Raw genomic sequence first — 27,598 nt, forward strand, 5'->3', positions numbered from 1 at the left:
AGAATTAAAGGCTGACATGGTGATGCCATTGTGGGTGTTTGGGACAGGCCCGGGTTGTCGTGCGGTGCCGATATTTGCCGGAGGGCCAGCACGGCACAGCACGGCGCGGCACGCACAGCCCCGGGCTCGCTGAGGGTGACTTTCGGCCGCAGGCCCGAGGCGGAAAGGGGGTGCTGCTGTCGCTTTAAGGGCGCGGGCACGCGCCGTCCCCTCAGGCCCCGCCCCGCCCCGCATCACGCGCTCGCCTCGCGCGCGCCCGCGGCCCCGCGCGCCCCCCGCCCGCGCGCTCTGATTGGCCGAGCGCCGCGCCGCCGAACAGTCAACATGGCCCGCGTGCGGCGTGGCGGCCGCGGCGCCGCCGGGGCCAATCGGCGGCGCCCTTGCTGAGGGAGGGGCCCGCGCCGCGGCCAATGGGACGCGCCTTTGTTAGCGGCGGCGCTGCCCGAGCGAGGAGGCTGCGAGGAGCCCGGCGGCGCTGCGGCCTCTGCGGCGTGAGGGGCGCGGGCAGGTGAGGGCGGGCGGCTCTGGCCTCTGCGCCCCGGGCACTCGGCGGGGACGGCGGACGGGCCGCGCTGGGCGCGGTCGCCGCGGCGCGGCACCGGGGATTCTCTCTGGGCCCGCTCAGGGGCGGAGCACGGCGGCGACTGCAGCCGCCTGGCGCGGCGGGGTTTGCGCCCGGCCTGCCGCGGTTCCATTTTAAGGGCGGTGCCAGAAGTTCGAGCCCACGGAACGGGTCCCGCGTTGCTCCGTGCCCGGCGGCGGGGAACGCAGGGGTTCCGGCCGCATGTATGGCCGCGCTGCCTGGCAGCGCGCCCGCCCTGTCCCCGCCCTCCCCGGGGAGCGGGGGAGGAGGAGGGCGGGAGGGCTGCTCGCGGTGCGCGCTGCCCCCGGCGCTCTCACGCCGCCGTGCTCGGGTTGAGTCGAGGCCTTCGCTGCTTGGCTGGGGTGCGATGCTTTCGCCTGATCTCAGCCGCGGCGTTGCGTTCCCGCAGCGCGGCGGGCGGTTCGGAGGGCTCGGGTTTGCGTTTCGGGTTCCTTGTGTCCCAGTTGACGGCCTGTTTGAAATTTTCTTTGATGCTGCGATTGTTTACCGCACACAATACCGGTGCCCGTAGGATTTGTTGGATTCCCTTCCTATAGTATCTGCTCACGAGGCTTTCAAATATAAAGGTAGGGGCGCGAGTGTGGGAATTACAGATGAAACCGGCATTACTAGGAAAAATTTTATGAAGGCATCTCTAAACAAAATAGTGTTCCTTTTGCAACACTTCCGAGGTGAGCTAAGTATTGCTGCTCTCCGGGGCTTGTGGAACAGGTGAATGAGTTTCTTCCTCAAATGATTTTTAATGATCCCGTCTTATTATCCTTACAGAAAGTATCCGACTGTTTGTTTGTGGCTTCCCGCGGGGTTACAGCTCAATGCCTCGCAAACGGAAGCTGTAACTTTCTCTTCTGATTTGTTGTAGTTACGGAAAACACTTAACAGCTGTGGGCAGGAGTCTTCCTGTGAGTTCAGGAGTCCTTCAGTTTCCTGTTTTTTCCTTCAGTTACGTTTAGAAGGTTTGTGCAAGGCAGGGAAGATTTATTCTGTGTGCACTTCTGTTGATGAGTATATCTTGCCAGTGTGTAGATTTTTCCCTTGAATTTGTGTCCTTCAGGGTATTGTCCTTGTACTGAACTCTTCCTGTCGTGGTGTGCATCCAGTGTAGTTTCCTGCAGCCTTGAGGGAGTGATGGTGTGTGACATTTGTGCCAGGCAAGTTGCAGCAGTAGCCTGCCTTGTAGGGCAGGGGCTCGATCTGATCTCCTCCATCCCCAAAGCTTCATCTGCGTGAGTCATTCAGACACAGGGACGTGCCCAGGAGAAATGAGGCGTTAACTTGGCCTCTTAATGGTGGTGGCAGCAATGATTCCTTCTGTTGCCGTTTCCTGGGGTTCCCGTTGCTTTTTCCAGTGTTCATTGCCTGTAAAGCTGCTTGGGAAGCAATGAAGCCAATGGCCATGAGGGCTCAGTGCTTTGGTACTGTTTTTTTTTTCAACTGGTGTGTGCTGAGCTCTGTCTCTAAAATTACCTTTCCCTGCCCTCCACGGCCCTCACCAGCTTGTCCCCGACAGTTTTGTTGGTGCCTCTGTGGCAGTGGAGTCAGTGCAAGGCAGCTGGAATGAAACTGGGAATCACAGGCTGTCTTCTAAGAAAGTGGCATCTGATTATTTGCTTGTATGCTTCTTTTTACTTTCTAGTTGCCAAAGGCACAACTCTAGGGATGAAACAAGGCTTGAAGCGTGTATTTGCATCAGGGAATGGTATCTTTTTCCTTTTTTCTTTTTTCATTCCTGCCTGTTTCTTGGTGAGTGGCTTTTGTCAGAACATGCCCAGTTCATGCCTGTTCCAGTGGGGATGAATTCAGCTGCTGCTCAAACATTATTCCATGTTTTTCAAACACACATGAGGATCATGTCTTCCCTTGAGAAGTAATTCCCTGCAGGAAATACAGCACAAACTGCTGAGCAGAAGAATTTTCATGTGGAGTAGAGTCTGTTCCATTAGCTCAGCTGCTGGGCCGAGGCTGGAGGCCACGAGTCTTGGGGGGTAATTTTTAAGTACTGCCAGTCGGCATTTTTAGTTGCCTGCTGTTGCCTCCTCTGATAGTGACTGGCATCGTGTAACTTGTTGGCTGAACTCTGGTATTAGGTCAGTTTGCTCTGTTTAACCTTTTTAATTGTATCTTTTTTTCCCCTGCCTTCTGTTGCACGCTCATTTATGGTCCTTTATTTCTTCAGCTGTGAGATTGTAAAAATCTGTTTTGCTCTAGCAGGTGGTTGCTGGCATTGCCACTTTCTCCTGTTGTGTTTAAGGCAAGAGGGAGCATTTGGAAGTGAATCTTCCCGAGCTGGTGGAACACCTACTCTGCCAGAAGCCCCTTTATTTTGTTCCTGGGCTTAACCTGTAGGGTGGGCTTCCAGGCTTATATGGGAGATGTGAACAACTTCCTGTGGAATAATCTGAAGTGCGCTGTTGGTACTGCTGAAAACTAGCAAAGCTTTTCAGCTCTGTTTGAAATGGTTGTGCAAGTGTTGCTTTTGCAGCTGAGAGCAGGATTGAGCATTTTCCAGATGGAAGAGTGCGTGCAATCTCTGGGCTGCCGCTCAAGTTGGCAATAGCACTCAGGTTCTTCTTTGGTAGCCCTCTGTTGGAAGCTGGGCCTGAGATCAGCCTGTTTGGCCTTCAGAGAGCTGGAGAAATCAGACCTGTGTCAGCTCGGAATGGTTGAAGCTACTTTTTGTTCTGAATTTGTCTCACAGACCGAGGTCTGCTTTCGTGAAAGCTTGGTGGTGGAAAAAACCACCCGTGCTTCTCTGTGGCAGGTAGTGATTACTGGAATTTGTGATCAGCCTTTTAAAGTGGGGCTAAAAAGCCCCAATCTCTGTTACTGAAATGCGTGTGGAGGCTGGGCTGTTTCACCCCAGAAAAGAAAGAACAGCAGAACAAGTTAGACAATCTGGCTCCCTCTGGTTTCTCAGGAGAGCTAATTTAGATATTGGGGGCTGGAGTAGCTGTGCTAAACTTGGTCCAGTCATTGTTAATAATGAGATTCTAACTTCTCTCTTTCCTCTTCATTTTCTGACTCCTGATAAATAAGGAACAAATCTTTATACAGAGGATTCTGTCTTCCTAGCCACTGTCAAAACCCCTTCACTTGCTAAATAATTTTCTTCTCTTTGGTGTTCTTTTTATCTAGCAACAGTTTTAGGGACATTGTAGAGCAGCAGAAGCAGCTCACAAAAATAACCCTGATTAGACAGACATGTGAAACATGTTTTTCTGCTTGGGTGATAAAAGAAAAAAGTGATTTGGAAGTTATTGTAATTAATTTATTGGAACTTTCATTGTTTTTTGCTCAAGTATGCTATATAGGCAGAGATTAAAAATTCATTATTTATTATGATGTTGTCAAGGGAATAGAAAATAATACATTTATGGCTTCCTCTTTGGCTTTTTTTTTATAGTCTGCTGAGCTAATCTAGGAAATTGTGGCACTTAGCTTCAGACTGAAGACCCATGATTGGGTAGAAATTCACTCGTATCTGGAGTATTTAACAGAAAAAATAAGTTCTAGGAGCTTTAAACCACCTGACAGACTTCAAAAACTGAGCAAGTTTCATTTTGAGTCGGCTACTGTGGTAGCTGTTTGGTTTCCTGGGAGAGATTATGCATGATGAATTTTATAGAAAAAAACAGTTGCTGTTAATTTGCATTGAGGTTTTAAACAATGACCTGTTCTATTTTCATCTTCTGTTGAGGTAAACTAATTACTGTTCAAGTATTTTTAAACACTACTTTTCAACTTGCAGGTGGATCCAGGCACACAGATGGCAGATAACAGGTATGTTGGGCTGCTTTCCTGAAATTAAATCAAGGTAGTTAGAGCCAAGTGTTTATCTGGTGTTCTGCAGGAGAGGTTTTTGTTGGTTTTTTTTAACCTGTGAAGAGTGGATTACCAGACTTGGATAAGAATAAAATGATAATATTTTTCTAAATGCTCTAAAGAACTGAAGAGCCTTAGTGTTTCTCTAATCTGTGTAATTTAAGCATGCAAAAAGGCACCCTTTTTTCCTAGTTTATGTTGTATTTTTTGACCATACATTATTTTTATGGAACTGTAGCAAATCTATATGTGCTGCTGCTCTTCTGAGGCTTGCAGTGCTGGATAAGCTGCTCTGTCCTGTACCTGATAATACCCATTTGCATATGTGATATCTCTCCTGGTTTTGTGTGTGAGTTTGGGTTAATTTCAGCACTGTCCAGTGTGCATTTTGTGACCTCTAAACTGGCAGGGAGCACAGGGAATACTGGCTGCCTGTTCACTCATGCTGGGCCCTCTCCTTCTCCAGCCTAGGAAGTGAGATGGAAGACCTTGCAGCAGGGAGATGGGGGGCCAGGGCCATGTCTTTTAGAATAGGAGTGAGTGTGTCATGTTCCTTTCATACCTGCAGCCTTTTTCGTGTTTTTCTTCATCACTTACACTAAAAGAATCTCATATTTTCATCTGTGAGTAATAACACTTTCCTGTGCAGAGTGAATGGCCGCGTGATTCACGTACTGAATCATACACATGAATGGCCAGCCGTTCACTTAATGAGATGAATTTATCTGACAGAGGTTTTTGTTTTGTTTTGAGGTTGGTTTGTTTGGTTTTGGTTTTCACAGGCTTGAAGAAATAAATGTGTCTTTTATTGGCATACTTGTCTATAAAACATGTCTGCAGTAAACCAAAGTACTTCAATGCTGACATTTGTGTAATGTGATGCTATTTTAATATGTTACCCTTTGAATTCTTTTAGTAAAACAGAAGATACTGCTTCAGATTCTCTGGAGGCTGCTAAAAATGCAAGCAACAAAAAAGGTATGAAATACATAGTAGTAGGTGATGTTACAGAAGTGTAACAAGCCTTTACAATCAAAACTGAAGATGTGTTCACAGCTGAAAGCAAAACAATGAAAGCAGTGTTTTTTAGGCTAACTGTTCACTTTCTGATGTTTTCCATGTTTACTGCAGCCAAAACCAGAGTGAAGGCTGTATTTTTGTATGTGTTGTGACTGTGGTGCTTTACCATTGCCTGCAATGACCCTCTAGACCCTTGCAACAAGGCCTGCAAAGACTGGCTTGTAACAACATGTATTCTTTGTCAGCCCAATTACCAAAATGGTAATGGTCTGTTTGTTATGCTAGTTCTTTACTGTCTTGTTTCTCAGAAAGTGCATCTTCAGAATATGTCTTGGAAGTTTTTATTCTTCATTAGCAAGGTCTATAGATAACTGCTGAGTAGTGTTTTTCAAATTATTGTTTGTGAGTGCGGAAAAGCTACAGTTCCATTATTTCTCCCAACACTCAAATTTGTAAGTTACAGTGAAGTATGTTTGATATACATGGTCACTGAATGTTCTTTAGGTCTCCCTCCTTAGCTATTTATTTTTTTTAAGAAATCCTCTGTGACTGGCAACTGAAAATCACATGAGAACTGGTAGACACCATTAAATAATTTTTCAAGTAATGTTGTTTGAGAAAAAACAACAACAAAATTCCAAATAAATAAGAAAAACAAAGCAACACACAAACGCAAGCATGTAAAAGCTTCACCATGTTAGTGCGTGCTGTGCAATTTACTGGGTTTTTAATGTCTGGGGAAAAGAGCAGTGAGAAAGAATGGAAAGATGTGAAAAGCAAAAGTCTTCACACCATGACACCGTGCATGGTTATTAGTAAGTAACACCAAACCAGAAGCATTTTAGATCTGATCTCCTGTAAAAGTTGTCTTCTGGGAAGTGTTGTGATAGTTGAGGAATCTTACAGATTGTAAAATCTTCTTGAGGTAACAAATAAGTAGTTGTCAAGGTCACAGTGCTGAGCTGCTTATTGTACAGTACACAGAGTTGAAAGGGTTTTTTCAGGTGTCACACTAACTGGAAAACAGATGTCTTGGAAGTATAATTCAGTAGTTCTCCTGAAAATTTATATGTGGCTTTTAAGGTACAGCTAATACAGAAGGATAGAGAAAGTTCTGTTTTGTACTTTCTTACATAAGGGGAAAACAGGAAATTTGCCTATGTTGTCAATGTACTACTTGCTTGTAAAAGCAACTGATAGATTTGCAAAGAGAAGAGTGCTTTTTCTATCATTATCCAACTTTATATTCCTGAAATCCGGTCCTGAAGTAATTGTTTTAGTAGTAAAATACTCATTATTTTCACACCTAAAATAACAGTGGTGTTATTTGAGGTGTGAGACACAGTATGACAAAAGCACTGTAAATCTATGCAAATTTGTTTAAAAGGGGTTTTCTGTCTTCATAGAAAAGCTGGCAGACCAAGTGATGCAAAATCCACAGGTCCTGGCAGCTCTTCAGGAACGTCTTGACAACACATCAGTTACTCCTTCAAGTTACATTGAAACGTAAGTAGTGGGCATGATAAAATACTGAAAGACTGAAGGCATAATAGAATACCATTACTGTGTAATTAAGGCAGAAAATCAGAATAAATGATTCACTAAGAAAAATGGGTTACTTAACCTGTGATTCATAGTGTCTTACTTCTGGAAGAAGAGTGAAGTTTTACCTCATGCAAACTTGTAAACAAAATTTTGTCCCATTCAGTATTTACCATGGCCATTTCTTGTTTTGAAAAGAAACAACTCCCTCCCCTCCTTTGTTTTCTTCTGTGACCCTTACTCTGACAGAGTATGTGCTACACTGACTGATGATTTCTGTAAGATTGCTGTCCTGGATGTAATGGAAAGTTCAGGACCTGTATATGCCTAGTTTGAAGCTTAGTTTCATATTGACTGTAAAGCAGATTTAAATGCTGCCTTTAGTAAATACTTCTATTTCTTGACTGAGAATACCTAGTTGTAGACCTCTTTTTAGAAAAAAACCTAAGTTCTGTAAAGAGATCTTTTTACATGACTATGTCTAAATGTTTAATAATTTAAAGTGCAGATGGGCAGTGTGTGCTTTGTGAGTATGACCCGTGAATCAAAGCTTTTCCTGTAGAATGCACAATTCTTATTTTTCATAGATGGATCAACACAAATCTAGTCTCAAAGTTTAGGTGTAAACAAAGGTATTAATTTCAGATCTCTGAACTACACGGGGAGGGTAGTGGCCCCAGGGAATGGAACAGAAGATAACATCTTTGAGAACACCTTGGGTAGGAGAGGATTCTTTCAACTTTTTGAAATAGGTTTTGGAGAAACATGTATGTTTGACATAAGCCTTTTATTTAAAAATTGCATGTAGTTATAAGCAACCTATTTCTCAGTAATACGTGAAATAATGCTGAGGCAACTAACTTTTAACCTTAAATTATTTTGATTTTTAGCTTTCCAAAAGCAGTGATAAGAAGAATTGATGCCTTGAAAAAGCTCCAGGTGAAATGTGCCCATATAGAAGCTAAATTCTATGAAGAAGTACATGACTTAGAGAGAAAATATGCAGCACTCTATCAGCCTCTTTTTGATAAGGTAGGAAAATTATGTGTATAATTTTTATTTGTTTTTTTCTGTCAGTTCTGGTTACATATATATAATTTTACATCTTCAATTACATTTTTGGGTTTTTTTTGTCACAGAGAAGAGAGTTTATTAATGGGGAAGCTGAACCCACAGATGCAGAGTCAGAATGGCACAGTGAAAATGAGGATGAAGAAAAACTGGCTGTGAGTATAAGCTGGGTCATCTACTATGGATATATCAGATTGTCAGAGTTAAATTCTCATTCTTGCCATTGAAAGGACTTTAGTGTCAGTGATGTATTCTTGTGATGAACACACTCTTGGCCAGTGAAAGCTTCTACACCATTAGTTTAGCCTTTTTTCACATTTGTGACTTGGAGGAATTGAGGAATTGCCTTTGTTGGCACTGTTCGTAACCTATTAACAGCACCTTCCTGCTAATGGGTTCCATTCCAGTGCTACATGAAACCCTAAGATAATAAAGGACTGGTTGGTTCTCTGCCTGTCTCCATTATTTTGGGGGGACATCATTAGCTTTCATTTTCATAAATACAGGTGAGACACTTGTCACGCAGTCATAAAACAGAATCGAGCTAATAAAATGTCTGCTTGGCTGGTGGATTCCTACTACTTGCGTATTGAGTAGGAGCTGTCTAGATTTAGGAGGCATAATATATTCTGTGGGCTGCCTGTTACTTTCCCAGCATCATTTCTGGAGATGTGTGCTCAGGCTTTGTCTCAGAAAAGCGACCTACTTAGAAAACTCTGTTTGCCATTCTGTCAGGTTTTCTTTGCATTTTTTCCTTAGCCTGATTTCTTGGTTTGTTTTTTTTTTTTCCTGTATTCAAAGTGAATTGTTCTCTTTGTTTTTACTGATCTCCTGAGATTTAGCATGACACAGTGCTCCATGTGCATGAGCAAAAAATGTTCCTTAGGCTCTGTGTACACACAGCACTGACAGGCCATATTCCACACAATAAAATCAGAAACGTGTCTAGATGGGAAATAAATTGCAGCTTCGTATTCTTGGCACATCATAACCCAGGCAGCTGCCAGAAACATCTTAAATATCTGCTGCTATCTAGTGGTGTGAAAGGAAAGGTGCAGCTAATTCAGACTGAATTCCCAGGGTTGTTCAGGATTGAGAAATGACTTCCTCGTTTTTCTTTTTTATAACATTTGACATCAGTTATGTGGAGGGCATCCTGTTTCTCAAAATAGTAATAATTAGACACAGCATAATAATGAAAGATACCTGGAAAAAACAACTTGACAAGTATTCTGCAAAATAGGCAGGCTAAAACAGCATTTCAGAGGACAAAGTTAAATTTTAAATTTTTAGATGAAACGCTGTAGGTGGCTTATGGAGCTACAGGAATTAGATTAATAGAAAAATAGATATGCATTTGTATTTTTTTCTCTTTCTAGAAAGATAGAAAGTGTTTTAATTATTTCTGTTGTGTCAAATCAGTGAAGCAGATACTTGGTCTATTTAGTCTTCATGTAGAAGAATTCCAAATGAATTGAAAGTAAATCTGAATTATGTATATGTTCAGTTGTGTAAATAAACCCTATATCTCTTAACTTCATTAGCAGAGAAATAAAAAAAGTAAATTTTAAATGTTCCTTAAACACAGCTTTAGAGATGGCAATTGTTTTGTTCTTCTGTCTCTGTTTATTAAATATACTAAGAAGTCACAATTTAATTTCTCAGCTGTTTCTGTATTTCTTTCCCAGGGAGAACTGAAAAATGCAGTGGTAATAGATGAAAAAGCAGAAGAGACAAATGTCAAAGGAATTCCAGACTTCTGGTTTACTATCTTTAGGAATGTAGATATGCTAAGTGAATTAGTACAAGTAAGTTTTTACTCTGAAATGAACATTTTCTGCTGTGTTAAATGAATTGCTGCTTTTCCTGTTAATAGTCAGTTCTTGTGGAGTGTGAGTCAGTCCTTTGGTGTAAGACACCAAATCTTTTGAGTCTTTGGAATCCCTGAAGATGCTTGAAATGATGGACAAGCATTTTAGTTTAATCCATAAAGGATTATTGTCGCAAGGTTATAAGAATACCTTGGATTGGTTGAATTCATGTTGAATAGGTTAGGTAATTTTATGCCTGCACTTGAATTAGTGGCTTTTAATGTTGTTAAAGAAGAATTCCCTGGAGTGTGTCTGCCTTTGAATCTCACAGGTAATAAATACCCTGCAGGAAGTTACTGTATCTTCAGTAATACATCCTAGCAGCTTTGTTTACTGAAGATCAGCCCTAAAATGACTGAGAATTTGGCATATAGAATTTGCAACTATGATTAGGAAATTTAGGTCCAGATCTTTACTTCAGCTGAAGTTGTTGAATTAGTTACGAGGTTTGCTTCTCTCTTAAGGAGAGACTGTTTTTCTAAATATTGCCTGCTGAATAGAATTTTACTTTTTTCTGCTTAGGAATATGATGAACCTATCTTGAAACATCTGCAGGATATTAAAGTTAAGTTTTCTGAACCAGGACAGCCTATGGTGAGTGTTTTCTCCTTGTTTCTCATGAAGATTGTAGTAATGAAATAAGCAGCATTCCAAAATATTCATTCAGCTCTCTTTGACTGTTATGTGTGGGTAAAGATTCTTTCTAGGTTATTATTTTCATGCATTGCCTTTGAAGGATTTATCTTCAGCTTTCCTGACTCTTTGCTCTTTCATTCTTAGCCTGAACAGCTCTGACATTGCTGTAGTTTCTAGATGAAAATTCTGGCTCAGTTCTGTCTAGTTTCTGCTTTCTTTTTCTCTCTCAAACTCTTTACACGCTAGATTTATCTGGTCTTGCACTGTTCGTAACCTTTTGACAGCATTTTTCTGCAAAGAGGTTCCATTCCAGTGCAACATTAAATCCAATAATGGAAGGCTGACAAACTCCATGTCCCTTCTGTATTTGGAGACAAAGGATGTGTTCCTGACTGCTTGAGTGGAACCTGTTCTGCAGCTGTGTGTGACTGTCTGTCTTACAACAAAATCTGCAGTTCTTTGTTGAAAATTGGTGCAGCAGTGGTAGCTTTGTACTGTATGAGCTTCACATAACCAGTGTGTCATAGATACACTAATTCTGCCGGGGATTAGGTTTTGCTGCTCAAGAAATACATGATAATTAGGAATTTTCTGAATTACTGTTGACCTAAAACAATTAATCCTAGATACGGCACTCCAAAACTGGATTTACTTGATTGCAATTAAAGTGCTTCAAAGTCCTGTTTGTTATGGCCTGCACGTAGAAACTTTAATGTGCATGAAGCCTAAGTGACTCCATTACTATTTACTTTTACTTATTTATAACCACATGGGTAAACTCATATGTATTTTATAATTATAATTTCTATTTACATATTTATTAGATATCAGGATCCTTAGCTTGCATATTTAGACCTGAATGATGCATCTAGGTATAACTTAAGTAGCTTTAAAAAAGGCAGTTTCTTTTTTTTGAACTTCATGACCACATATTTGATTAAAAAAACCCCAGAGATGTCCACATATAGAGTATTGGAAAGGTTATTACAACACTTCAAATATTATTGGAGCTTGGAGCTTCTTGTCTCCTAATTAGCAGGTATACAGTGAGATGCTGAAATGCAGTGTGTGCAGATATTTTTGTCTTGCTGGCCCTTGGGATCCTGCATGCTAAAGAGTGCCACTGGTTAGTTATTTATAGCCCCAGTGATGGTTTATGGGATTATTTGGGTATGAGTGTTCGTCACTGGTAGTGGATAAGCTAAGTTTGTAACTCTTCCCCTGAGCATGTTTGCCAGAGAGAGATTAGCCTTTGCTGAAGACAGCCTCCAAACCATGCAGCTGTCTTGAACTGCTTTAAAGGGAAGTAAAGCTGAAATAAGCAATGTGAAATCAACACAGATATTCCAGTGAGCTGCTGGGACCCAGTGGCTTCCTGTCCTTAAACAGGGAGCACGGGGGTTGGGAAGGCTGCTGTTGCCATTGGTCTCCATCACTCCTTGACCATTCTCTTAGCAGGTATGAGTCACATGAGGAGAGTCATGGGATCTTAGGAAGATTAGGGGCCTTTGGGAGATGAGTGAGGGATAAATATCTGTGATGAGCAGGCTGTTTTCACAAGTTATTTATCTTGTCCATGCATGAATAGCCTTGAGAAAAAGAATGGCAAGGCAGACTTGGTGATAACAGGCAGTTTTCTGGCTTGAGTCTGAAGAATGCCTGGGGAAGTATATTCAGGGCCAGTCTTTTGGCAGTTATGTAATCTGTTTTGTATGCAGATTGGGGCTAATGCATATTACTGGGAGAGTAAATCAGATATTTAAAGTAACGGTTAGACATGGCTGTGGCTGGGCAGTGGTGTTGGAAGCTTTGGCTTTCAGTTCTGTTGTGCTGAACTGACCTGCAGACTTTTTCCCTCTTCAAGTCACTAAATCAATACTGCCCAAAACCTTTATTCTTTATTATTTCCCCTTTCCAAGACAGCTTAAGTTTTAGTGTACTTAAAATGTTCATAGTTGATCCTGAGTGCAAAGTGAGCGTTGTGCAGGGAGTTCAGAAACCTTTACTGAAAATTGATGCATTGTGGATGCTGTGGTTTTCTGTAACGTGCCTTTTGTTCTTCATGTAAGAAACTGAATCTCTGCAAACAATTTTTGGCTGCCAGACGAGGTTCAAACATAACCAGAAACACCTGGTTCAGGCTGTAAGCTGTTGAGAAATGTTGGTTGTAAGACTCAGTTTATGCAATCAGTGTTCCTTTGCAGGATTTTCTGTTATCAAATGGAAAAAAACCCTTTGGTTCTTGGGGGACTATGCTATTTAAATAGACTCTTGCAGTCTAAATTGTGCTTTGATTGGAAATAAAGTCTGATTCACTCTCTTAAGATCATGATATTGATCAGACTTGGGGGAGCAATAGAACCCCATGGTGTTGTTATAATGTTAAAATTACTTCATAATAACAACTTCATCCCTAGTGCAAGGATGATGAGAGGCTTCCATAGGAAAAGAAATCAAGACTTTTCTCAAAATGCTTCAAAGGTTGCTTTCAAGACAGCAGTTCTATATGTGAAGGTGAATGAAATCTACTGATTACCTGTTTATAATTTGAATCTAAGCCAAGGTTGTTGTAGCTTCTTGCACATTTGAAATTCATTGACATTCATAATTTCCTGCTTCTGCTGTGGTTTCAAATACGTTTGCCATCAAATTATAATTTTTTTCCTATTTTCAGAGTTTGATTAATGATAATTATGCTGATGCACTATTTCATAGATGGAAGTTAGTGGTAACATAAAATTTCTTCCAGTCTTTCTCATTAGAGTTCCACTTTGGGCCCAATGACTACTTTTCTAATTCAGTCCTGACAAAAACATACAAGATGAAGTCGGAGCCAGACAAGACAGATCCCTTTTCATTTGAAGGACCTGAAATAGTTGATTGTGAGGGGTAAGGAAAACTGAAATTCAAAAAAGCTTATGAAGTACAAATGCTTTTTTTTTTTTTTTTTGCTTATCATGGTAATGATTAGTAAAGATAAAATTGTTACTGACTTCAAAGCTGGGAATGTTTGTAGGCATGATGATGTTAGTCTCAGCAAGCAGAAGAACAGATGCATAGATGGGGATATATTTTAACATTGTGTACATTTTAAATGGAACACTGCTCAAATTTAATAGTTCTCTGTCTGAGGTAACAAACTTTTTATTTCCAGGTAAGTGCGTAAATTATTTTTAGTTCTTACTTCTCACAGACTGCCCCCCTCCTCAGTCTGATAGGTAGCCTTGGACTCTCTTGGATTCTTGTCATCTCCTCAGCAATTTTTATTCCAGCAGGAGTTGGTTTATTATTATCAGGCAGGAATAGGTCATGTTTATCGTGTGTTCTTTCAGCCTGTTTTCAGGCTGGAACATCAGGGTTATACAGTTTGATCCTGGCAGCTGTGGATGTAATGCAGTAATTTTTAAAATTTTTATTTTGTTTGCAACACATGTTCAGGAGACAGCTCTGGATGGGGAATTCTCATGTCTGTTCTGGAAGCCTGTTGGGTTGAACACCATATTAGAGTTTCTTGGGGGTAAAAGAATCATTCAATCTAAGCTAACCCTTTCTGTTCCCATCCACGATCTCTGTTCTATAACCAAATTCCAGTGCCAGAGCAGAGCTGACACAAATGAAAAATGGCTTTTGTACCCTATTTTTCTTAGCATCTAAGTATTCTTTCCTGTTGGTGAATATTTGTGTTTTAGGTTTTTTCCTACCCCTTCAAGGATGTGTTTTGGCAGTTTGGTTTTTGGGGTTTTTAAACTCACATTTAAGGTAGGCCATATACTTGGTTTTGTGAAGGCATGCTGACAACCTCAAAACCTTTTGACTTTTAGTTCTACGTGTTGTTGAATCCAGCATTCACCTGCAGTGAGGCAAAATGTCTTCTTGGATGTTTAGTGAAAGTTGTGCCTAAGTATTAGACTACTCCTTTTTGAAGAAAACTTTAGTTCATTACAGCAAAATATTTTTAAGTATTATAAAAGAATGCTTTCCTGGGTTGCTGATTTGTCAAAACTTTCATTTCAGTTGAGGTTTCCAGAGGAAGGTGTTAGATATGGTACAAGTAGAGCAGGAAACATGTCTGTGCTTTATTATACAGGTTAAGTATAAAACTGGTGACTTTGGCTATCTGTCTGTAGGACAAGGTATTTTTGAGGCATTTAAGGGTTACTGTGACACCATTATTTCCATTATAGGAGAATTAGCTGTGTTTGCCCCTCGCTATTTGCCATGTGCAGCTTTGGGTAAAACTTGTTTGAATGGAAAGAGACTTTTCATTGAGTGTCAGTTTGTAGAGCAGCAGAATGGAACTGAAAATTAGTCTGTTTTCAGTTTGATGTGCTTGGCTGCCAGGTCAATCTGAGCACTGCTCTTTGGGCAGCTCAAACATCCCTCTGCCTGGCCACTCTTTGGACATGCATTTTTAGGATAAATGGACACTGCCTTGACCTGTAGTTAAAGGATATAATGTATTGTTTTCTAACAGTCTGACTGTGGAGATTTTGTCTGGAATAGCTTAATCCTGTCCCTGGTTACAGCAGTCCAGTTGTTGGGCCAGAGGTATTGAATTACAGGTGGAGTGGGGGCAGTGGTTAGTCTGCCAAGACAAACATTTTCATTTAGGGAAACATTTGACCTGTCCAACATACACACCATCTCTAGAACTATGATCCACTTCCTATCTTGTCAAGCAGCTTTATCTAGAGAGTGATAAACCATTTGGCCTTGATGTTGCTACTCTGCTGCTCAGTTCCTTCTTTTCCCTGCTGCCTTGTGCTAAAATGCTGTTTTTCACCTGCTGTCTCTAGGTGTACCATTGACTGGAAGAAAGGAAAAAATGTTACAGTTAAAACAATCAAGAAGAAACAGAAACATAAGGGCCGAGGCACAGTTCGGACAATTACTAAACAAGTACCTAATGATTCATTTTTTAACTTCTTCAGCCCAATTAAGGGTAAGTTTGGGAATTTAAGAATTCAGGATCCTTAAAATATGTTTATATATATTTGTATTTATGTGACTTAAACATTCAAACTGGTTATGCTGCTGCATTGTAAAGTGCTTACTAGAGGAAGATTGCAAACTCATGTCCATCCAAACAGGTGATTTTGTTCTGTTGTTATTCTGTAGAATTTGACCAATAGGTGTGCAGTGTAAACAGGATTCATAGTATTCAAGAGTCTCCTAGACTCTTGAAGAAGTTGACATGTTTTACCACAGGATGGCTCTGTGCATCAGTTTGTTTCTAACATGCAAAAGAACTGTGTTCCATTGTTGGTCAAGTTACAGCATAGTGTTTTCATTGAAACGTCTGTGTCGTTTTTTCTGGGATTAATTAGTGATCCCTGATACTCCATAAATAATTTTCCCATTTTCCTAGTCTAATGTTAGATGTGTACTCACATTTTAAACAATTCAGATGGATTCCAAAACCATTATTTTTCTCTTGGTCCATCTTTTGTTGTCCTCTTCTGCAAACATAGATGTGGGAAGTAGTTTATTTTGTGGACTGAAGGGGTCCTACAAGAAAGGTGGTGAGGGACTTTTTGGAATGGTATGTAGTGACAGGAGAAGTGGAATGGCTTTAGGCCAAAAGAGGGCAGGTTTGGGTTAGTTATTAGGAAGAAATTCTTGACTGTGAAAGTGGTGAGACACTGGAACACTCTGGGGCATCCTTAACTTCTGTGGGCATTCTTGGAAGTGTTCAAGGCCAGACTGGATGGGCTTTTCAGCAACCTGGTCTGTGAAAGGTGGAGGGGTTGAAACTTATCTTCAAGGTCCCTTCCAGCCCAAACTGTTCTGTGATTCCAGAGGTGTACTGAACAGAATGGTTCTTCATTCTGTTGTGGGCTGTTATGAACTACCTGTCCCTCCTAATTACTACTGCAAATGCCCATGTATGTTGGTTAAGAAACATGGGATATGTATTTCTAAAATGGAGGTGGTTTGGTACAGAAATGTCATTTAATTTTTGTTGCTGCTTTGAGGAAAGCATGGAGATTTATCTCCTGTTGGTGTTATATTTTTCTTTTAGATACTCAAAAGGGTATGCTTTGGAATTAGCAGTATATGATAAGACACTGACATCTGCTGGCAGTGGATACTTGCATTTTCAACTTGAGAACTGAGCCAAATTACCACTTTCAGAGTAGATTACATGGTAGTTTAGGGAAGGGAAATACATTTGGATTTGTGTTGGGGTTTTTTGCATTGATTTGATGATTTTTTTTTTTGTCATTGGTTAGTTGGTGGGTTTTTTCTTTAAACAAACAAAACACACACCCTGTTCCATGCTGGTTACAGTACTGGGCCTCTTCTCAACAGTGCTTTGCAGATTCATGTCAAAATGTTCATCTACTTAGTTCCAGTTGTTATGGGGGAGAGGAGGTGTAGGTGTAGTGCTCCAGCCAAATGAAGTTACTGTAATTACAGCATTAATAGAGAAACCACATGTGTTGATCCACATGTCCTCTGAACCCATCCTTGTAGAAAGAGTATTTCCTGTGCAAAAATCTTTGACATCCAAATGGCAGCTTTGATGCTTTAAGTACAACATGTGAAATTCTTATCATTTCTGTAGGTTTAACTTAAAACTAATCTGAATTGTCATAGTTTTAATAGCTACCTAGTGAAGCCTTTATAACTTCAATGTTTTCTGGTATGAGAAGGTCTTTATACTGTGTTTTGTCATCTTGAGTATTGAGGTGGGTGAGACTATACAGGGATTTCTTAAATGTGTTGTCTTTTCTTTTTGCAGTATCTGGTGATGGAGAGTCACTGGTAAGTTTTTGAAGCAGCACAATTGCTCTTTGCCACATCCTTTTTGCCAAGTGTAGTGACTGTAGGATTCTTTTATTAACTACTGCGTATTTCTGTTGCTATTTTTGCTTTTGACAAAGCTGGGCTTCACCTTGATAAAAGATACTGTCGGCTTCTCCAAGTAATCCATTGACAGTTCACTGTTACACGACTTGCTGATCCAAGACATCTCCAGTGGTCACTGTTGGGAAGGTCATTATTTTCCCTGCCCACTCAGCACTACTGTGTGGCTGGTACCTGACTAGAAAAATCAGTCTGGAGCATTCTGAACAGTTCTGCACTGTCAGATGCTAGAGCCAGCCAAGTCTATATGAGCTGTTTAATAAAAGGTCCCTTGGCAGGACACTAACCTGTGTGTAGAAAGTAGGCAGCTTGTACAGAAAATCTCAATTCTGCAAATCTAGATTTAATTGTTACAAAGTATGCTGAAAGTACCTGTGACCTGAAGGTTGGTGATGACATTGTGATGTTTTCCCAAACCTCTTACTTTGAAATATTTTCATCTGCTTCTGTGTATCGCGTCACATTTGCAGTAGAAAACTCAAACTGATTTGTTTTACAGGATGAAGACTCAGAATTCACTTTAGCAGCAGATTTTGAAATTGGACACTTCTTCCGTGAAAGGATAGTCCCTCGTGCTGTGCTGTATTTCACTGGGGAAGCTATAGAGGATGATGATAATGTATGTATGCAATTAGCATTTTGTTTATTAGTCAGCACATAGAAACATACTTCTCCTTTTCTGATTAGACTAGGGTGAAGTATTAATTATATGAGAATAACAAAAAAAACCCTGAAGATATTCCTGCTACTTGGGGATAGGGAAAGGTCATTCATCTTGCTATAAGTTGTTAATCAGCTTCTGGAAGGGGCTTAGTTTCAGTTACAGCGTTTGAATGTGCTACACCTATTACTGCAGAAGTTTTTATGCAAATACTAGCAGAGCTAATTAAACCTTGGGTTTGTTTTTCAGTTTGAAGAAGATGAAGAAGGTGAAGAGGAGGTGAGATGCACACTATTTTTTATACATTACTGATTACCCTATTCCATTCCAGTGCCAGGAATAATTCTATATGGAGCAGAAAACAGTTGTTCATAAGTGCTCTTGTTCATGGTACTTCTTTACAAAAGAGTTTAGCATTCACAACTTGCAAAACTGTGCCTGGTTTTTCCTTTTCATAAAAGTACTTTCTGCAAGAGCTTATATCCATTTTTTTATCCAGTATTTTGAAAGCTGTTTTCTGACATTAATCAAAAATTAAAGACAAGGTTGTTTTTTTTTTTCTAGAGTGCTGCATGGTAAATATCTGTTGCTTAGGTGGTAGTGGGATCCAGCTGTCAGCTTTTAGTTGTCATAAGCTTGAAGACTGGGTCTTACCAAATGCCAAGTAAAAAAAGGGGAAGTGTGCAACTGCTCAGCATAAATGATTTAGGCTGGCTCTGGTCTATTTGCAGTAATGTTGTATGAACACAAACACACTATGAAAGGCTTTGCACAAAGCCACTAAGTGTTACCACACTTAAATGAACTAATATCCTTTACATTTTTTGCTTTACTGCTTTTACTGTGCTGTTCTTGCTAATTTGTCAAAGGTACATCCCTGACTGTTGTCAGCTTCAGCATAGCAGAGTACATCAGAGGTTATCAAGCTGATCTGATGAGAGCTGGCAGCCTTCAGCATGCAGTCTTTTTTTTTTTTCCCTCTGTGCTTAGGCTGTTGAGTGACTAAACATTTTCATATTTTTATTTATTTAAGCTGGGTATTGATAGAAGTCTGTATGTGTATTTTTAATTGGTTTCCAGTTCCAGATGTTATCACTTGGATGTAGTTGTGTGTAAAACTGAGTGCAAAAATCCTGCACAGGAATGCATAGCTTGTCCACAGTAATCAAAATAAAGTGGCTCTTTGGAGGGAGGCTGAAATAAAGAACAAAATCAGGCATATATCCTACTACCAGAACTAAAATTCAAAATAATTCGTTCGGTACAAGTTAAAAAATTGCTGTGGAACTGCAGCAGCAGTGTACATAGAAAAGTTGCCTTAAGCCATACTGAGACCTTTATATCATGTTTTAAAGATTTTGTATTAAAATTTGTAAGATGCTGAATCCTTTTAAATCAGCCCCATGCTGACATCTAAAACACTCTGGAATACAGTGATAATTTGCTAGTTTGCTTTTTGTCCATTACAAAAAGGGGCACTTTTAACCTATTTTAATTTCTGTTAGTTTATCTCTATTTTGTCATAGGAGTTGGAGGGGGAAGAGGAGGGAGAAGAGGAGGAAGATGCAGAGACTGATCCTAAGGTAAGGACTTTTGTGTGCTTAGTCATAACAGGGTATAATCATGAGCAGTGTAGTTTAGGGTATGATAGTTTGTGAAAAGATCAATCAAAAAAAGCCCCTAGCTTCTGACTGCAATGTTTTTATTATCTTCAGCACTCAAATTGTTCTTCAAAGAGAAGTTAATGTTTGCATCAGTTGAGAAGATGCAGGTTTTTGCTTCCAACATGCACTAAGATAATTTCCAATACATGTGCCTTTGCTTCTTAATGACATCTCTGTGTAATGCTGATAAAGTTTTCCTTCAGAAGGGTCATATTCAGATGTTCTTTGGCTGGGCTTCAAGCTAGAATTAGTCTGACAAATCTCAACTAGCTTGTTTATGTTATTTTCCTTAGAATTGTTCTTTACTGTTGTCCTGATGGCTGCAGGTTAGACTCTGTATGTCTGTACTTGGTTAGAAATCAAAAAAAGTCAGTCCTCAACTTTGAATTTTAAACTTTATGATACCTGGCTTAAAATTCAGCCTTGAGGGTTAGTGTTCCTTCTGATAGGTATTTTTCAGTTCTTCAGTCATAGTAAATGTTTATATTTAGTGAAGCTGGGACAGTGATGACAGACTTGTGTTCATGTAGTTCTTAAAACATCATAAAAGCTTTCCATTTTTTATAAAGACAGGTGAAAAAGTGAAAGGCATGCAAAACTGCTTGATCTTTGGATAAGAGTCTTAACAGCAGCTTGACATGTCACTCTTCTGGTATAGTTTTATACATCATCCTATCATTAGTAAATGGTTTTTGTCACTGTGAAGAGTCAGGTTTGTTTTTCTTTAATGAGAAATTCTGTATACTAAAGAAAATCTGTCTTGTACAAAGATCAATCAAACAGGGTTAGATTGGCAAAAATCAGTATTCTGACTGCTCTGTAGGATTCAGATGCAGTGGTGTACCTGTAATGGGAAAAAGTTGGACAGCTGAGAAACAATGTTAGCTCTACATTAACATATGTTTGTGTGAAGTATCCTTCTAGAGGATTTGGTATTCTGTAGGGGAAAAAACATTGAAGTTATCTTGGAAGGTTATGGTTGTTGCCTCCTGTATTATTTTGTACATTTCACTTTTCATCCATGCTGACAGTTCCTTTCAATTTTTTCCCATTTAGGTGTAATATAAGTCTGTTATTCATTCATACATTTCTAGGTAAGGTGGAATTCCATTCATACCTAACTTCCAAGAGTCCCATTTGTAGTCATGCAATGTAGTTTGTTTTCTAGGATTTTCTGTTTTGTTTTTGTTTTGGTTTTTTTCCTTGTATGGGGAAAAGAAATGGGGGAATAGTGACTTCAGAGTTTAGGTTTTATTAGTAAAAAATAGAAAGAAATGGGTGTAGGGATGCGTGCCTTTTAATCATTATAATTAAAGTAGATTTTTCAGAATGACTCTCTGCCTTCCTGGTACACTTCCTGCTTTGTCTTTAAAGCAATCAAACTGTATTTCATATACACATGATAAAAGATACTGAGACTTGTCAGACTATTTTTCCTTGTTTCTAGTTTGATGTTGCATCTCTTTACTGTTACTAATGCACTTGCAAATTATTTCTTAAATATCTTCTCTGCTCTTCCTAAACTCTTCTAAGTCATCAGCTTACTTAGTATGCCTTTTCCAGCATCTTATTTATGCTGCCTGACAAAGGCAGGCAGTCACTCTTAGAAGCCTTTTCTTGATCTTTCATGATTCTGCACAGGTATTGTTCTTCTGCTCATCTGTCTCCTAAAAAGAAGAGAGAAAAATTTCCTTCTGTTGTATACTGTCATCTTTCACCTTTCATCCCATTCCTCACAGAGAACAATGCCTGCAACAGCCTCCATACTTCTTCCCCTCCTGTATTTTAGGCTTGTGTCTTTTTATTTTAATTATTTAGAAGAAGCTATAATCCTTCAAGCTCTCTCCCTCTGCATAGATAATGCCCTTCCTTGCTTTTGTTACACTCAAAATGGAGCTGTGCTTCTGTGTTGGTTTTTGGTGCCTCAGCATACGTGCACTGGTGGTTCACCTGCAGCAGTAGAACATCTGTTTGTCGCAGTGGCTTATCTGTTGTCCTGCTGCAGTCTGTTACGCAGCTGTGTTCCCTCCCTACAGTTAAAATTGTTAGCCACTGGCTCCAATTTTTCAAGTCAATTTGGAATTTTTTTTATTTCATTTTTTGACACTGATACCCCAGTCCTGTCCTGTTTTCCATTCTTTCTCCTGCTTGTACCATTTTCTGGTCCTCTTTTTCCCTGTTCCTTGCTTTTCTTTGCCTTCCAGTTTCCACTCCCTGTTTTTCTTATCTAGAATAGTTTTCCATGTACACAAGTTGGTCTGTTTTCCTTTCAAATCCAGTTTCTCCTTTTCAGTCCTTTCCATATTACCTCCTCCTTTATTGTTGTAGTACATTTGCTGCATGTCAACACTTTCTGCTTGGTAAACTTTTCCTCCTTCCTTCCTGTGAATTTTAAGTACATTTGAGTTGTCCAGCTACAACCAGATAATTACCATCTCTTACACAAAGCACTTATACCATGTATAAGTTGTGGCTTTGGAAGACTGAACAGTCAGATGATTGGAAGTAGCTTCAGAAGATGCTATGAAACTGGATAATGTAGCTGGTTTTGTGTAGTACATTTTTCTATGTGCTTGCATGTCCCATTCCTTTAGCTGCCTTTATTTCACCTTGCTGAGGCTATGCCTGAATTGAGAAGTAGCTGACAGGGTAGTGCAGCGTGCTGGTTTGAATCATGAGCAAAAGAGCTGCTCTGTGTGTAAGAGACTGCTTGGGCTTCAAGATCCTTTGTCATCTGGGTTACAGTGGCAGGACCTGTCAGCAGCAAATTCATTTCCAGAACCTGGTGTGGAGGCAGGCAGTTTGGGTTAGGGTTGTTCACTTAACTCTAGTTAGCTCTGGGTTTACACTCTGATATCCTTACTTTTTCTTCTTCAGTAACAGAGAATAGGAAATAAGGATAAAATTCAGTTTTAGGTCCCATAATTGGACTTTTCCATTGAAGATGTTTCAGAAAGGCTTTCTACCTTCCCCACTGGAAAAGACATCAGATTTAGTGCCTGCTGCCTGTCTTGACGCTGCTGTTGGCAGCAGAGTTCATGGGGAGTCAGATGAGATCTTGTTGATCTGCGTGTTCCTGCATGTCCACCTTAGCAGATGGGAAGCTTCCCAAAAAGTGAATTGGAAAAGTAAGGAGATAAAGACTTGATTGCTCTTTGAATCACTTAGGAATGTATCTTGCCTAGTGTATTCAAACACTGAATACTAACAGAAATTCAGTGTTTCCTTTAGGATGTCTTTTGAAAAAACAAAATTGCTAAAATAAAATACTTGGAAATTTTGGGCTTATGTCCCCAGCCTCTAGGACACCAGTTTAACTGGATGGGCAGACACAGTGGGGTTTTTGAGGAAAGTCAAGAAAGCAGTATTAACTCAGACCTACTTTCTTCTCTGTTTTAGCTCTATGTTCCTGATTTGAGGTGCAGTTTTTAATTCTGAGAAAGTGATGCAATAAGTGAGTGGCAGTAACAAAAAGCTATATATTGATCGTTGTTAGCAAAAGTGATAAAATAGGTGGGGTCTCACTCAGCTTGTTCATATCCATTGGAATGGTATCTCAAACTGAAATTAAAGGCCCAGAGCAGTTTAAATTCCTTGCACAGAATAAGTGAATACGAAATACTTAAAAGATATTAAAAAATTTAAATCCTCCCAATTTTAAGATGAATTTAAGTTTGCTTATGGTTACTGTAAAGAATCTGTTTACAACCAGAAGAATTCTTGTCTCTGGTAGCCCTGGTAGTGATCTTGAGTATGTGTGTTTATTGTTAAATTTTTTTTTTAAATAAGATGCAATTCCTCTTTATCTTTGCCAGTTCAAGTCTCTCTGGTCTTTATTGCCTGGCCAGTGCACTTCACTACCTTTCTAAGATTTCATGGGAAGTTAATTTAGGGGAAATAGAGCATGAATGGAAACCTTGCCAGGATGGGGTGATAAACAGCACAGGGGCTTAGGCAGATCAGTGGTAGTGGTTGCTGACCCAGTGTCACCAGGTCTGGGCTCTGCAGGAAGAGCAGGCTCAGGCTTTAAAGCCCATCCTGAGGGAGTGTGGATGTCAGCTCTGCATCCCACTCACAGCTTGGAGTCTGGACCCTGATCTTGCAGGAGCCAGCAAAGGCCAGAGATGAGTTTCAATGTGCCTGTGCCTGCTGGAGCAGCTGTAACTGGAAGGGAATGACGGTCTCTTTGTGCTGGTGTCCTCTGGGATTAGGCTGTGAGATGCTTTGCATGAGGCTGAGGGTAGCTGAAGGCAGCGTGGAGCTCACATACTGGCTTCCTCAGCAAGGGCAGTGCTGTGTGTTAAAGCGGTGGGAGAACATGGATTATGTTGGAGTCTGGGTCTGAAGTACTGCCTTCATACTTAGGGCCTGCTTAAACATTCTGTATATAGGGCCAACAGAGATACACCCTCAAGTATAACCTAAAAATAGCATAAAAATAGCAGTATTTGTCTCAAAATCCTCCAACAACTGAGTCAGATCCAGGAACCCCTCAAACTAATTTTTTTTTGTCTGAGAGCAGTAATCAACACTGAAAGGTTCTTAAAAAAGAGCTTTGTGATCACTGTGACTCAGTTTTTACAGGATAAACATTTATATGCAGTAAATATGATATAAGTGTTTACAGAAATAAGGAAAGGATAATGGAGTTTATTAGAAAATACAACAAATGTTTTGGTTGATCGCTAAAATTTGGCAGAAATGGTTGCAGTGGTCAATCTAGGTATGTCTTGATATAAATGTAACAGGTGACTAGGAAGGAGGGAGATGGAAAGATTGAAAGATTTTTTAAAGTACCTTTTAAATGGCAGATTTGTTATTTTATCATGGCTCTTATCCGGAAGGCAAAGAGCAGAGGAAGTGATGCTGCCTGCACACTACTCTGGCCATTTTCAAATACCAAGCAGTTTAAAGAATACAAACCTTAAGAAGACTTGAGATAAAAATGCTGCTGTTTTGCCTGCCCCTCAATGAAAAGGAATAGCATGCAATGTACTACCAGTGGCAGTTAAATTTAAGAGCAAGAATGCTAATTTTGTTTTGTGTAAACATGCCCCTTTTCCTGTATTTAGTCCCCAGTCAGTGCAGTGTAATTCACAGCGGTGTTATTTGGAACTTCAGGCAGATGAGAGAGAACGAAGTTAAAGTTAGCCAGATGTGCTGGGTGAGGAATACCACAAGGAAGAAGTCTGAAAGGTCTCTGACACATCTGCATTTGGCTCTAATGCTGAATTGCAGTGGGAATGATGGTGACTACTATGACTGTAAAGCAGTTTTGGTGAGGAACAGAGAAACAGCCTGGTTTTAGTGCAGGTTATCGGGGCAAAATTTCATGATAAGGAAGTTTAAATTAGTTGCACCTATTCTTCCATGCTAGAGGCAGAATGTTTCAGTTGTCTTAGCTCTTGGTTACTTGATGTATACTGAGCTTGCCATGGGTACATATTTTATACCACATAAACCTCTTTAGGATAATAACTAAGAAACATTTTACTTTGCATCAGTGACGTTCAGGGTATTGTGTTTCATACCTGTATTTTTCTTTACTAGACTGCAGCACAGGTTTCTGTGACTGTGTTTAATAAACTATATTGAGAATGGTAAGGGGAGAAGCAAAGTGGAAGTTCACTGAATAAATTCTCCTGCTTTCTAAGAATGCTATTTTACAATGGAAAAAAAGCAAGAAGTGCATTGTAAACCTGAAGTTCTTAGCTGTTTGAGTAGTTGTTCTCATTCCCAAATAAACTTCCTTTGCCAAAGGGGAAGCTGTTTAACTACCTAATGAAGGTGTTTCTACTTTTACATATTCACATTAACATATGGACTTCTTGCCCAGTGTTAAATTGTTGAATAGTTACCTGCTGGTGATGCAGAACTTAGAAGGAATCAACACATTAATTACATTTTTATCACCTTAGCAGAAAGGGAAAGGCTCCTAAGGAAAAACTCAGGCGTGCTGCAGAATAAGCAGCCTGCCTTCCTCCCTCCTCAGAGCTGGAGGAGGTGGCAGTTTATTGTTAAAACTGTTTAATAGGGCTGGAAGTCAAATAGAGCCTGTGGTTGAGGGGAGTAGGTGGTGGTTTGCTTTCTTGTTTGTGTGAACCGTGGCCTGCAGGATGCAGTGTTAACAGCACAAAAATAGATAAAGCATTATGGGGTACTAAGCAGCTGGGGGCAAGGGGAAACCCAGTAAATGTGGTGACTCTGTTGGACCTTTATGATGTAGCTTGAATTTTCATGTAGCATTTTTGTACATGCTAGTGATACCTAGTTAATTCAGAACCACATAGCCAGTTTCTCTCTATTTGTTGAAGTGTTTTCTTTTATGCCAATTTGATTTTTAACTGTTTATTTTCTCTTTTTTCCCTTTATGCAGAAAGAGTCCAGCCAACCTGCTGAATGCAAACAACAGTAATAAGGAAATACCACTTGGAAGTGATATTTGAACAACTTGTAACAAATAGTTGGATACCTGGCCTGCAGTTCAGGATATTCTATCGCTGCAGCACAATCTTATTAACAATGCTTAAAATTAATTTGTTTTAAAATGCATGATTTTCACTAACTTTATTGCTTAACATGTACAGTGGCAACTTCAATGCATTTGGGAAATATGAGGTTTAAATAAAGCACACTCTACAGCCGTTGGTACACTGTAGCTAAGTATGTCAATAGGCCTTTAGAGCCTTTTGCCCTATGCATAGGGGAATAGTCCAGACTACCATGTGAGGATTATCCATTTTCTTGCTCAACATTGAAAATCGTGGAATAGCAATGTGCTGAGAAGCTAAAGTAAATGGATTACATGTATGGTAGCTGAAACAGATAGAGCAATATGACTTTTTTGCTAGTTCCCTCCCCCGTTTTTTAATGTTTCTTGCAACCTACAAATTGAACTAGTGCTTGAGCAGCTTTAAATGTCATATTTATTATCTCAGTACAATCAGTTGAGTTGAAGTAATTTTACTTCATTGAAGAGGGTGTCATATTTGAGACTTAGTTGTTCATCTTACTATTTATTTATTCATGTTTGTAAGTACTTTGACAGAATTAGTGCTTTTTAATAGTTTTTAATATACTTGAAAAATCTTCTTCCTCTTTTGCATACAATATGGGTACTTGTAAAACAGGTAATTCAAAGTGGTCTCAATGTAGTAGTCTAGACAGAAGAAACAAACTCGCATCAAAATGACAACTCTTCTGGATGAAGATCAAAATGTAAAGGCCAAACTTGCTGTTGGTGGAAGTGGGTTGCAGCCAAAGAACCAGACAATTTCCAGTCTTATTGCTTAGTGTCCAGCATGAAAGGACCTTTCACTATGAACACGGAAATCTATCAAAATGAGTCAGTTCAATAAATCTGAAGTTTGGGTGACTTACTTGCAACACTGAAATGATTCCATTCCACAATTTGTTTTATTTCAAGTTCTGAAGTCTGCAAAACTACGTTTTGTTGTTGTGTGGCACTTAAAGTACACGTTTCTAGTTTCAGCATCCATTACCAACCTCTGGCAGCAGTTGAATAGCAGCTGTATCAACACTGTGACCAGGCATGTAGAGTGCTCCAGCCTTACCTTACACATTTGTAACTTAATACAGTGTTTTCAATTTGTACAGAATAGATAGAATATTCTATTAAAGTTGTGAAACATGATTGGTGGTGCCTGTCTGGTCCCTAATGCTTCCTAGGAGAAATGAGCATCCTGTTGTGAATGGTGGAGTGTTAAACACAGCACCTTTCCAGCTGTTTGGACATAAAGCTCCTGGCTGAACATCTGCCTTTGCCAAAAGCCAAAACAGGAGCCCTTGTAAATATAGCAGTGTACAGTTCTTTGAT

At 39.9% G+C, this 27,598-nt stretch overlaps 1 protein-coding gene and 2 non-coding genes across 6 annotated transcripts; all 3 read left to right on the forward strand.

The window, feature by feature from the left end:
- Window positions 1-379: 379 nt before the first annotated feature.
- On the forward strand, window positions 380-27,415 carry NAP1L4 (nucleosome assembly protein 1 like 4). 4 transcript variants are annotated; one of them, XM_038138151.1, is made up of 16 exons: window positions 380-508; window positions 4,353-4,384; window positions 5,343-5,403; window positions 6,851-6,952; window positions 7,879-8,020; window positions 8,128-8,214; window positions 9,748-9,867; window positions 10,453-10,524; window positions 13,316-13,455; window positions 15,363-15,508; window positions 17,312-17,334; window positions 17,936-18,055; window positions 18,347-18,376; window positions 19,624-19,680; window positions 20,818-20,855; window positions 26,138-27,415. In XM_038138151.1, exons 1-15 carry the CDS (start codon window positions 411-413, stop codon window positions 20,821-20,823), a joined length of 1,236 nt encoding a protein of 411 aa, XP_037994079.1. In that variant the 5' UTR covers window positions 380-410; the 3' UTR covers window positions 20,824-20,855; window positions 26,138-27,415. The 4 variants fall into 4 exon arrangements, 3 of the variants coding, with proteins under 3 accessions (XP_037994079.1, XP_037994080.1, XP_037994081.1); XR_005257075.1 differs by lacking the exon at window positions 20,818-20,855 and having other exon boundaries at window positions 19,603-19,680; window positions 26,138-26,213; XM_038138152.1 differs by lacking the exon at window positions 20,818-20,855 and having other exon boundaries at window positions 382-508; window positions 5,343-5,404; window positions 6,853-6,952.
- Window positions 8,412-8,540, forward strand: LOC119702231. The gene has a single exon (XR_005257291.1). It is a non-coding gene; the product is annotated as a small nucleolar RNA SNORA54 (small nucleolar RNA).
- Window positions 10,825-10,945, forward strand: LOC119702230. The gene has a single exon (XR_005257290.1). It is a non-coding gene; the product is annotated as a small nucleolar RNA SNORA54 (small nucleolar RNA).
- Window positions 27,416-27,598: the final 183 nt, after the last annotated feature.

This window comes from Motacilla alba, chromosome 5 (genome assembly GCF_015832195.1).
Source record: "Motacilla alba alba isolate MOTALB_02 chromosome 5, Motacilla_alba_V1.0_pri, whole genome shotgun sequence".
NCBI lineage: Eukaryota > Metazoa > Chordata > Aves > Passeriformes > Motacillidae > Motacilla > Motacilla alba.